Here is a 13,149-nt window from a genome sequence, read left to right as displayed (position 1 = left end):
TGTTTACTTAACTCTAACTTTTGCATTCAGATGTTAAATTCTCTTTTGTTCCACACTTGTTTCCAGGGAAAGGTCCGGAGGCATGAATCCCATGCTCAGAGAGACGATGCTGTCATGTGTCTCACGTCTACAAGCCAGGACATATTTGATAAGGCCTGTAATTACATAACTATGGAACAAGCAAGGCTGGTTATCCCGTTTGGGCCTGCTCAGCTACTACAGGAGCACAGCTAGCATGGGTGTGACATGACCCGACCCTATTTGCAGCCTTCACCGAAATACAAAAAGCACGATGCTGGACACTCAACAGATCCCTATATCAATCTGAAAAGGACATTCTCTGTTAGTCAAGGTTTGCATGATCGGTCATGCGCACACTCACCAAAGAGTTAAGAAAACTGGCTTCATTTTCCTTCCCCTCTCTGTCCCAGACTTTTAAACAGGAAAGAAGCTGTACTGCTACATCTTTGTTACACTTAATTTCACAGAATTCAACGATTTCAACTATGGACCAAGTGTTGTGAAAGGTGCATGGATGTCTAACACCTGGAACCTGCTTGTCCTCAAGCAGACAACCACTTGAGGAAGAGATCTCTCCACCACTCTATCATTTTGCAGTTAAAAACATATTTTTGGGGGCGTCTGGGTGGCTCAGTTGGTTGAGCGTCTGACGTCAGCTCAGGTCATGATCTCACGGTTTGTGGGTTTGAGTCCCTCGTTGGGCTCTGTGCTGACAGCTCAGAGCCTGGAGCCTGCTTTGGATTCTGTGTCTCCCTCTCTCTGCCCCTTCCCCGCTTGCAGTTGCTCTCTCTCTCAAAAATAAAATGAACATTAAAAAAAAATCTTCAAAAAAAAAAAAAAAAAAAAAGAAGAGCCAAGGAACTTACTTCCCAAGTTTAAAATTCTTCTTTCATATGCAGCCTCTCCAACACAGACAATTATGGCGACAGACAGATGGTAATAAACAGTAAAAAGAAAGGCAAGAGGAGTGTTTTAGGGGTGTATAGGCAGAGGAAAAAAAGATCTTAATCTCCATGGCAGGGAATCTGACAGGAGCTTGAGAAGAGGTGGCTTTTGGCTTTATCTCTGAGATGGGTTTTAGAGGATAGAACATTTTAGTCCATTAACAATGGGCAAACAAGTCCAGGGACGAAAAGGGGAACCGGAGGGGAAGGGAGAAGGAAATCAGGGCATCCAAGCAAGGCCATCAAGTAGGGAAGTGTAAGACCTAACAAGGAGTCTCGTGTGGGTGGAGCCTGGCTGTGTGAAGATGTGGGAGAGATTAGGCTGAAAGAGTAAGCTGGGGCCTCGAAAGCCCAGGGGAGTGGAAGGGGAGTGGAAACTCCTCCATCAGCGTGGAAAGACTGAGGTTTTTTAGCAGAGGAGTGACGAGACTGGTCTGATGCTTCACTTACAGTGGTTCCCAACAGGGACTCCTGTTATTTTAGGCAGGTCCATTCTCTTTGTGGAGGAGCAGCCCATTCACTGCAGGACACCGAGCATTCCTGCCTACTAAATGCATACAGTGCTACCCAGTCAAGCAAATGAACAATGACCTTCCACATTTCCAAATGCCCTAGGAGGTGGCACTGTCCCAGCTTTAGAGATGGCTGCCAACAGTGTCTCGTTCAGGTTCAGATGGAGAACCTGAACTTCTTATTTATGCAATCATTTAGAAAAGATTTAGGAAAGATAGAATGTAATCATTCTAATGAGTAATGTAATCATTACTCACATTCATAAATGTGAGTAATGGGAAAAAGAAGGAAAGATATGAGAGAGATTGCAGAGACGAACAGAATCAACAAGATCTGACTTTTGTTACTGAAGGAAGAAGAGGAGTTGAGGATAAATCCGAGAATTCACACTTGTGTAACTGCGAGGATGATAATGCCATTAACTAAATTATGGGGAGGGGAAAACTTGGGAGGAACTACTGAATTCCACTTTTAGCCGACTAGATACGAAGCATCTGTGTATCTCTGTGGCAATACGAGCAAAGAATTGGAAATGCAGATCTCCAGCTCAGAGTGAATCAGGAATAAGAAATACAGCTGAGGGGTATCTGGGTGGCTTAGTCAGTCGCATCCACCTCTTGACTTCAGCTCAGGTCATGATCCCAGGGTCATGGGATTGAGCTCTGTGTCAGGCTCCACACTGAGCGTGGAGCCTGCTTGAGATTCCCTCCCTCTCTCTCTCTCTCTCTCTCTCTGTCTGTCTCTCTTCCCTCCCCTGCCTGCCCCTCGCCCCACTTGCTTGCTCTAGCTTGCGCTCTGTCTCTAAAAAAAAAAAAAGAGAGAGAGAAAGAAAGAAAAAGAAAAAAGAAATAAAATTGAGCTCTGGGGAGAAACATGCAGTAGGAAGAGGAAGGAGCTAAGGAAAGACATTGAAGGAATTCCTTGTTTTCAACCTATTCTGAAAAATGCCCATTTCTGTGTAACAGTTCTCTTCAGTCTGCCAGCATGCAGAGAGAAAGGCAACAGCGAGAGATGAGCTGAGAGAGAGGAAACGAGACACACAGACACCTTTTTAAAAAATCTATGGCACCTTCGGGGCGCCTGGGTGGCTCAGTGGGTTAAGCGTCCGACTTTGGCTCAGGTCACGATCTTGCAGTTTGTGGGTTTGAGCCCTGTGTCGGGCTCTGTGCTGATGACTCAGAGCCTGGAGCCTGTTTCAGTTTCTGTGTCTCCTCTCTCTTTGCCCTTCCTCTGCTTGCTCGCTGTCTCTCTCTCAAAAATAGATAAACATTACAAAACTTAAAAAAAAAAAATCTATGGCACCTTTTCTTGGATTTTAAATGAAGACATGAAAAAAAATTGAAGGTAAAAACAAATATTGAAATCCACCAACCTCTGAATTTCTGTGAGATTACTCACTCTATTTTTCTTCTCTATGTCCCCTGCAAATAACTGTCACTATTTTGTAATGATACTCTTTCAAAAGCTAGTTAATTGAAAAATTTTTTTCTTCTCTCATTAGAAAGCTAAATTGTCTGTCTTGTGATAATTACTCACCCCTGAATACTTCCCAGCTTGGTTTCTACTTTATCCAGACTCACTCCATTTCCCTCACTTAGGGTTCTTAAAAATACTTGTTTCAAAAAAACCATCTTAAAACAGTCTTTAGAAACTCTGTCTCTGCCTCTCATTCCAATTATCTGTCAGTAACTGAGGTCAACCCTCCCTCAACAACAAATACTGGATCTAACATGGATTCTCCTGTAATTTCATTACATATCCTTTAAAAAATTTTTTTGTTAATGTTTATTTATTTTTGAGAGAGACAGAGAGACAGAGACAGAGAGACAGAGACAGAGAATGAGTGGGGGAGGGGCAGAGAGAGGAGACACAATCTGAAGCAGGCTCCAGGCTCCAGGCTCTGAGTTGTCAGCACAGAGCGAGATCTAGGGGCTCAAACTCACAAACCCATGAGATCATGACTTGAGCTAAAGTGACTAAGCCACCCAGGTGCCCCTCATTACATATGCTTGACAAGGATTCATTTATAGTCTTAAATGAATTAAGTATTAAAGTGTGGATTCCTGAAAACATTCAAGTCCCTTTCAAAAACTGTTTTTGTAGTAAGAAGGAGAGGAAGAGAAAGGGGGGGGAGGAGGAGGAGGAGGAAGGAAGGGAGAGAGGAAGAGAAGGAAGTACCTGTAGTAGTAACAGTAGCCTGGGCTTTGTTTTTTGTTTGTTTGCTTGCTTTTTAACATTTATTCATCTTTTGAGAGATAGAGTGCGGGGGGGGGGGGGGGGGGGGGGGGGCGGGGTGGAGGGAGACACAGAATCCAAAGCAGGCTCCAGGCTCTGAACTGGCAGCACAGAGCTGGATGTGGAGCTTGGACCCACGAACCATGAGATCATGATCAGAGCCAAAGTCACATGCTTAACCGACAGTGGCCCCTGTTTCTGTTTTTAATGTTTATTTATTTAATTTGAAAGAGAGAGCAAGTGGGGCACCTGGGTGGCTCAGTCGGTTGAGCGTCCGACTTCGGCTCAGGTCATGATCTCACGGTTCCAGCCTCAGCCTCGCGTCGGGCTCTATGCCGACAGCTCACAGCCTGGAGCCTGCTTCGGATTCCGTGTCTCCCTCTCTCTCTGCCCCTCCCCCACTCATGCTCTGTCTCTCTCTGTCAAAAATAAATAAACATTAAAAAAAAATTTTTTTTTGAAAGAGAGAGCAAGTCAGTGTGAACGGGGGAGGCACAGAGACAGAGAAACCCAAGCAGGCTCCATGCTGTCACCGTAGAGCCCAATTTGGGGCTCTATCTCACGAACTATGAGATCACAACCTGAGCTGAAATCGAGAGACGCTCAATGGACTGAGCCATTCAGGTGCCCTGTTTACGTTTTTTTCAGTAGTTGCTGTTAATGGCCTTTTCCACTCTGTTGACATTTGCACTAATGGTACAAAAGCAATGCAGAATAAAACTGTTACAGCCTGTGCAAAACTCAAGGCAGGGGCATTAAAACAAAGAAAACCGGTTCTGACTTCACAGACCCCCAAAAGGGTCTCACAGATTGCCCTCTTCCCCAGAGGCCTAGGAATCACACTTTGAGATCCACTGCCCTAGGGGGGTTACGATAGTAAAAGTCAAACAGCTCCTGGAGAGAACTGAGAACACGGCAACAATTTGGCCTGCTCCTTTGATCTATTTAGATCCAGTTCAAAGACAATGATACATTATAATTATGTACTGAATTCTCCTCTGGAAATGAGAATACAACACAGGGTTTGGGACAGCCAGCCTCCAAGATGGCCTCCAAAGGTCCTCACTGCCTGGTATTTACCCTGCTGGTCAATATCTGTGTGACCAACAGAACGGGTCAGGAAAGAGATTCATTTCAGAGATTAGGTTGTAAAAGACACTACAGCTTCTATCTTGGTGTCTCTCTCTCCCTCCCTCTCTCTCTCTCTCTCTCTCTCTCCCCAATCATTCATTCTTTCATTCTGTGGGTAGCCAGCTACCAAGTCATGAGCAGCTCCACGAAGAGGTCCAAGTCCTTTTTTTTTTTTATGTTTATTTATGAGAGAGAGAGAGAGAGAGAGAGAAAGAGAGAGCAAGCATGAATGGGGTAGGGACAGAGAGAGAGGGAGACACAGAATCTGAAACAGGCTCCAGGCTCTGAGCTGTCAGCACAGAGCCCGACATGGGGCTCAAACCCATGAACTGCAAGATCGTGACTAGAGCCAACGTTGGATGCCTAACCGACTGAACCACCCAAGTGCCCCCAGAGGTCCAAGTCCTAAGGAACGGACGCCTCCTGTGAACAGTTACTTGTGTGAACCTGGAAGCAGACCGCCTGGGCCCCAGTCAAGCCTTCAGGTGACTATAGCCCTGACAGACTGGCTGCAACCTCATCAGAGACACTGAGCCAGAACTTCCTAGCTAACCACTCCCAGATTCCTGACCCTTGGGAACTCTGTGGGATAATAAATGTTTTAAGCTGCTAAGTTTTTTAAACAACATGAATAACCAATACACTCTCCTTCCCTCAAGAGTTCCAAATATCCACAGTTATCATGATAAGCACTGAGTATTGTACAGAAGTACTGAATCACTACACTGGACACCTGAAAGTAATAGAACACTGTACGTTAACTATACTGGAATTAAAATTAAAACCTGAATAACACAAAAGAGTTCAAAATTAGTAGTAATATTCAAGAGTATCAAAAAGTTGGGGCACCTGGGTGGCTCAGTCGGTTAAGCGTCTGACTTCGGCTCGGGTCATGATCTCACCGTTCATGAGTTCAAGCCCCATGTCAGGCTCTATGCTGACAGCTCAGACCCTGGAGCCTGCTTTGGATTCTGTGTCTCCCTCTCTCTGCCCCTCCCCCACTCATGCTCTGTCTCTCTCAAAAATAAACATTAAAAAATTAAAAAAAAAAAAGAGTATCAGAAAGTATCAAAATCAGTATTTCAGACAACAACATAGGCTCAGAACAGGAAAATATTTTCTATGAGCTAAAGAGTTGAGAGGTTTCACGAAGGAGCCAGAACTTCAATGGAGTCTTCAAGGAAAGGCAGGCTTTAGCTAAGTGGATACAAACACTCCAGGGAGGAAGAACCCAGCATGGCAATGTGACAGCTTGAAAGAGGAGAGCTCTTGGGAAAAGCTGGGAGATGATGTGGTAAATCTGAACACAGGTCAAATTAAAGAGGGCTCTGAATATAAGACTAAGTTTAGCTTTTATCTTGTAAGCAACAGGCACTGAAGGTTTCTGAACTGGGAAGTAATATAATTAAACCTGTAATTATGGGAAAGTATTTAGAGCTCCCTCACCCCCACCCCACTGCCACGAGCTTTCTTTATGGAGAACCATTATTAATATACCTGTACTGGCCTAAGATATACCACATCTTAATCTCATTTTGATGAAGGTATGTATCACTAATAGAATAAAATGGTGTCTACAAAAATCAAATTCAAATGGAGAGTTAATTCTAGAATAATCTAAAAACTCTAAATTAGGGGCATCTGGGTGGCTCAGTCGGTTAAGCATCTGACTTCGGCTCAAGTCATGATCTCGCGGTTCGTGACTTCAAGCCCCACCTCAGGCTCTGTGCTGACAGCTCAGAGCCTGGAGCCTGCTTCGGATCCTGTGTCTCCCTCTCTCTCTGCCCCTCCCCTGCTCACATGCTCTCTCTCGCTCTCTCTCTCTCAAAAATAAACAAACATTAAAAAAATTTAAATAAAAATAAAAAATAAAAACTCTAAATTGTGTCTTATTTACCAGAGCATTTATAATTTTACTATTTAAATTGACATTTTAAAATTAATACCCTTCATGTTCAAAATCTTTGTGTGATCCCAGCCAAATTCAGTGTTGGCTAAACATATACTATGTTAAAATAAAGAATTATTTTAACTCTTAGTGTTAAACTCTGGCTACTCCCTAAGCAGGATCTTGGAAACACCTTCCTGTACTTCTTTGATATCCTCTTACTTGATATCAATGTTCAAGTCTAAGATAACACCTTGACTTCTTGGGGGTAGAGATACTAGAAAAATTCAAATATAAAATTATACCAAGGTGCCTATGCTGTACTTAGGCTCACACTCTTCCCTGATTCTAAAGTTAATGTAAGTCCTCATTTTACATTCTCTTCATTAAAAAGTCAAACAAAATACATGCCTCCAGAGGAATTTTTGGAAATATGACCACGGGCAGGATGGCATCTACTCTCACAGTAAATACTTACTGTGTGAGAACCGTTGAGTGATCGGGGTTCCAGGATAAGGGTAAGTCCGACTCTCCCACTGAATGTTTCCTTCCTGGACAGCCTTTATGAAACCATGATAACACTGGTGGGCTACACCTAAAGACAAAAATAACAAATGCTTCAGCCTGGATACTTCACTTTTCAACCAAATTATTAAAACTGCATCTATTAGCTGTCACATAACTTCTATAAAACCTAAGTTTCTTATTTTTCATTCAAAGTAAGAAACAGAATTTCAAAAGTAGAAGATCCAATCCTTTCACTTTACAAAGGCTCAGGGTGGTTAAGTGTTACAAAGGTCAAGGTTACAAAATTAGCTCACACTATAACTCTGCTCCCCTTTACGTCATATCTTAAAGCAACACATTAAAATAATTGGTAGAGGCACCTGGCTGGCTCAGTCAGTAGAGCATGCGACCCTTGATCTCAGAGATGTAAGTTTGAGCCCCACGATAGGTATAAAGGTTACTTTAAAAATAAGTAAATAACTGGGGTGCCTAGGTGGCTTAGTCAGTTAAGCATCCAACTCTTGCTTTCGGCTCGGGTCATGATATTGTGGTTTGTGAGACAGAGCCCCAGTCAGGCTCCATGCTGACAACGCAAAGCCTGCTTGGGATTCTCTCCCCCCCTCCCCCACTCACACTTTTTCTCTGACTCTCTCAAAATAAATAAATAAGCTTAAAAAATAAAATTAAAATTAAATTAATTTCAATAATGGGAATTGTTTAAACAAAGCAAAGGGACTGGGGGTAATTTAGCTTTGGGAGAAAGAGCACGGTAAAACAGCATCTGGAGTATAAAAAACAGGTGTTCATAAATGCCTGTGGTTAGACCATGGGAACCAAGCATATTCCATCTTAATAAACGAGGAGACAATAATTAGCTTACACTGAATTATGAAATGATGATTTTACAACTAAGGAAAGCTGTTTTAAAGAGTGAGCGCTTGGGGTGCCTGGGTGGCGCAGTCGGTTGAGCGTCCGACTTTGGCTCAGGTCACGATCTCGCGGTCTGTGAGTTCGAGCCCCGCGTCGGACTCTGGGCTGATGGCTCAGAGCCTGGAGCCTGTTTCAGGTTCTGTGTCTCCCTCTCTTTGACCCTCCCCCCTTCATGCTCTGTCTCTCTCTGTCTCAAAAATAAATTAAAAAAACGTTAAAAAAAAAATTAAAAAAAAAAATTAAAAGTGAGCGCTTGTACTATAATGGTGGACACATATCATCATACATTTGTTCAAACCCACAGAATGTGCACCCCAATGTCAACTCTGGACTTGGGTGATGATGATGTGTCCATGCAGGTCTGTCAACTGCAACAAATGCACCGGGGTATGTTGACAGTAGGGGAGGCTGTGGATGTGGGAAAACAGGAAATGTCTGACCTTTCTGCTCAATTCTGCTGTGAATCTAAAACCACTCTAAAAAATAAAGTCTATGGGGGCGCCTGGGTGGCTCAGTCAGGCGAACGTCTGACTTGGGCTCAGGCCATGATCTCACGGCTCATGATTTCAAGCCCTGCTTTGGGCTCTCTGCTGTCAGCATGGAGCCTGCTAGGATCTTTGGAGCCTTTGTCTCCCTCTCTCTGCCCCTTCCTAGCTTGAGCTCTCTTAAGAAAGAAAGAAAAGTAAAAGTCTTTGTTTTTTAAAAGGTGAGAGCTTCATGTTTCTGGAACAATCTATGTTTTTAACACATGAAATGACTACCTTATTTCAAAGAGCAACATTTTGAATGAAGAGTACAATAATTTATGTTACACTTTGAAAGAATGTATCATTTTTTAATTCATGTCACCTCAGTGGATCCTTAAGCAGGATCACAGTATTTAAACATGTTTTCCAATGATGATTACTATCCTTTGGCTGAACTCACAGTTAAGAACTGGAATATTAAAAAGATAGTCATCTTCAATGTGTGACTACAGTGCCAACTATACTCTGATGAAGAAAGTAACAGATTTGAAAATGCTGAATTGAGGTAAGGCAGTAATGAATAAGGGACAGATACATAATGATAGAGAGGGGGAAAGAAGAAGCTGTCCTGGCAGTGACTTCCTTCTCCCAGAAGATCTAAGACTGTGAGTGCTAGGTTAGGGTTCCTCCCTCTTTAAAATAAAAAAGTGTGGGGGCGCCTGGGTGGCTCAGTCGGTTGAGCGTCTGACTTTGGCTCAGGTCATGATCTCACGGTCCGTGAGTTCGAGCCCCGTGTCAGGCTCTGTGCTGACAGCTCAGAGCCTGGAGCCTGTTTTGGATTCTGTGTCTCCCTCTCTCTCTGACCCTCCCCTGTTCATGCTGTCTCTCCCTGTCTCAAAAATAAAATAAACGTTAAAAAAAAAATTATTAAAAAAAAAAGTGTGTGTGTGTATAAATGTATGTATATGCATGCATGTATGTATACATATATGTATGTGCATATACATACATATGTATACATACATATATACATACATATGCACATATCTATGTGCATATGTTATATATATATATAGACACACACACACATACATATCAAAACAGTAAGAATGCCATATAAAACCAAGAATAAACTCATAAATTTGATTAGATCATAGCCCCTCATCTGTGGTTCTTCCACCTCTATTTTAGAGGTGAAATCATCTATTTTCACAGGGTAAGCATTCAATCTCTACTGAAGGGTCCATTAAATCTGCAAAGAGAAAGCAAGCATTACCAGTTGTAAGCAGATGAGCACAGGACCCAGCAAACAGTTTCAACACAGCCGGTCCTTAGCCTTCTAGGTTGGGTTCTGAGCAATTGACAATGACCCCATGCCCCATGAGAACCACCCTGATGAAAGGAAATGATTTTAAGGCTGATTCTGATCTAAAGGTTTTTTCCTGTCGTATTTCTGACTGCCTGTTCCCACTAGGAAGGAACAAACTGCTTGATCAAAGTTTATTCAACTGGCTTGGTCTTCATTCAAAAATGGGCCCTTTCCAGTTAAAATGTAACTGTAAATGTAAAAAAATAACTGCTATCTATTCAATTAAAAAGACACCACCCCTGGTAAGTACAACATTTAGCTAAAGTTCAAAACTTGATTAGAAAATGGAAGACGGGTGTGTGGGTGGCTCAGTCTGTTAAGCTGCTGGCTCTTGATTTTGGCTCAGGTCATGGTTCTTGGGATCAAGCCCTGAGTAGGGCTCTGTAGACTGACAGTGAGGAGCCTGCTTGGGATTCTCTTTGTCCCTCTGACCCTCCCCAATTCATGCTCACTCGTGTGTTCTCTCTCTCTCTCTCCCTCTCAAAATAAATAAACATTGAAAAAAAAAAACAAAAGAAGGGGTGCCTGGGTGGCTCAGTTGGTTAAGCATCTACCTTCAGTTCAGGTCATAATCTCATGGTTCGTGAGTTTGAGCCCTGCATCTCTGCTGTCAGCACAGAGCCTGCTTCAGATTCTCTCTCTCTCTCTCTCTCTCTCTCTCTCTCTCTCTCTCTCAAAAATAAATAAGTGTTAAAAAAAAGAGAGAGAGAAAAATGGGAGAAAAAGAGGAGAAACTCATTTTTAAAAGAAAAAGAGGGACGCCTGAGTGGCTCAGTTGGCTAAGCGTCCGACCTCGGCTCAGGTCATGATCTTGCGGCCCATGAGTTCGAGCCTCTTGTCAGGCTCTGTGCTGACAACTCAGACCCTGGAGCCTACTTCAGATGCTGTGTCTCCCTCTCTCTCTGCCCCTTTCTCATTCACATTCTGTCTCTCTCTCTCGAAAATAAACATTAAAAAAAAAACATTTTAAAAAGTAAAAGATATGCATAGAGCCTTTATCACTTAGAGATAAAATAAAGCAGTAAATACTTGCACAATCCCATATTTGCCACAATTAGCTACTTTAAGAAACAAAATGATATCCTCTTAAAGAACACGGACACTAAAGCCAGACTGCCTGAATGTGGATCTTCGATCCCCCGTGATACCCGTGTGACCTTGGGTAAGTTACTTAACTGTGCCTCTCACACTCTTGTTTCTTCACCTGTTCAGAGTTTTCTGTGAGGACAGTAAAGCAGTCACAACAGTGGCTGACAATGGGAAGAGGTGTATTAACATTAGCTGCACTGTTATCCCACATCCGTCCCTACTTCGTCTGTTCAAGAACGACACAATTTACCAGACCGACTCTAAGAATATGCAAAAAAAGAATCCACATTTTAAAACTGCAAGTTGGATTAAATACTACAAAATCCAAGCTGTTCATAAAACTAACCAGAATTAAGAGAAAAGGAAAATGTACAGTTAATTGTCTAACACTAAATTTTAGAACCACAATAAATTTAAGGGAGAAAGGAGAAAACGAAACTGGGACCTTAAAAATAAACCATTAAAGCAAATTCAAATAGATAAATAAGCCTTCCACTTTGCACAGTACCTTTGATAAGTCGATACCACTGTTTGCAGACAAGGGCTGCAGTTTTGTGTTCCTGGTATGGTGAAAGAAAGGACAGGATATACTCCAAAACCTCTTCTGGCAGCTCAGACATGGGCCTATTATGTCTAGTCTCTTCAACCTCCAGTACTGGGTGGGGCTCCTCATCTTGCTCCATTGTCCCTTCCAGCACAGTTTCTTCTTGGTCCACGGCCATGAAACTGTCATCTTCACTGTCCGAGGAGCTGGCCATGACATTCCACTCAACAGCTATAGTGGGAAATGAACAAACATCAGTATACACTGTCAGAAGCTCTGAAATAACTCAGGCACATGCATCCAAGCTGCACATGATATTTTTTAGACCCTCGGTGTGAAATCTGTTCTCCAGCACTTTCCCACACTAGTTGAGAGCCACCTTAATTGGACAGGTAGAGCTCAAATACCAAGCCCATCCCAAATATCTAACAAATCCCTAGAGGCTTCTTTCTTTCTTTCTTTCTTTCTTTCTTTCTTTCTTTCTTTCTTTCTTTCTTTCTTTCTTTCTTTTTGAGGCTTACTTATTTGAGAGACAGAGAGACAGAATGCATGCAGGATGGGCAGAGAGAGAGGGAGAAAGAATCCCAAGCAGTCTGCACACTGTCAGTGTGGAGCCAATGTGGGACTCGATCCCAGGATCGTGACTTAAGCTGAAACCAAGAGTAAGACACTCAACCGACTGAGCCACCCAGGCTCCCCTAAAAGCTTCTGATTATATTTTTTCTCTCCACTGTAAATCAGAATGACAGCCGAGTTCTGGCATAACCATAAAACACGAAAGTTGTTCCGTAACAGCTCCTCTAAGGCAAGCATCTGACTGGCAGACAGCAAAAGGAACAGCAACTAAACTCCCTTGGCCAGTAACATGATTCAAGACCTCAGACTTCAGAGGAAAAACTAACTGAGGGTCCTATAAAGAGGAGTAAGAACATTCTGAGGATGTGGATTAAGAAAAGTTTTTCTTACAAAGTCTTCTTACATAAGACAATTCACTTACAAGGATAATAAACGTTCCAAGAATAGGCTTACCCAGCTAAAATACCAAATACTAGGCAACATTTGTATTAGAAAACATCAAAACAGATCTAGGGAGTAAGAAACCAGAAATAATATATATGCCCATTAACAATGTTACAGATAAATTGTGGTCCATTCACACAATGGAACTTCTGCAAGACACCCACACAGGTAACTCTCTCAAACATAACACTGAACCAAAGACAGAAGAGTGCATACTACATGGCCACGCTTATATCAGATTCAAAACCAGGTAAAATTAATTCATGCTCCTCAAAGTGAGTGCCGCAGGGGTGCTGGTGAAGTTGTTTCCTGACTGGGTAATGTTATACAGATATGTTCAGTTTGTGATAAATTCACCAAGATGAGCACTTAATGTTTAATGCACTTCTCTCAAGTTTATCAAAATAAGCCATTATCAAGTTACCTCTTGTGAAGGTATTTAAAAAAATCATTATGATTGAGTTTTAATTTCTCTATTCCCTAAATTTTCT

The 13,149-nt window shown here is 42.4% G+C and overlaps 1 protein-coding gene across 1 annotated transcript in view; it reads right to left on the bottom strand.

Moving 5' to 3' along the window:
- The window catches only part of FBXO42 (F-box protein 42), a 97,608-nt gene that overhangs the window by 36,776 nt on the left and 47,683 nt on the right, over positions 1-13,149 (bottom strand). The window contains exons 2-3 of the mRNA XM_019461511.2: positions 11,603-11,869; positions 7,211-7,327 (exon numbers count right to left, since the gene is read on the bottom strand). Of these exons, the coding sequence (XP_019317056.1) occupies positions 7,211-7,327; positions 11,603-11,852 (367 nt within the window). The 5' untranslated portion in view covers positions 11,853-11,869. The remainder of the gene's footprint in view (positions 1-7,210; positions 7,328-11,602; positions 11,870-13,149) is intronic.

Source organism: Panthera pardus, unplaced genomic scaffold, assembly GCF_024362965.1.
Source record: "Panthera pardus isolate Hobbes unplaced genomic scaffold, ASM2436296v1 HiC_scaffold_11, whole genome shotgun sequence".
NCBI classification, from domain to species: domain Eukaryota; kingdom Metazoa; phylum Chordata; class Mammalia; order Carnivora; family Felidae; genus Panthera; species Panthera pardus.
Note: the sequence above shows the minus strand (reverse complement) of the source record. Positions and strands in the feature narration are given on the sequence as shown.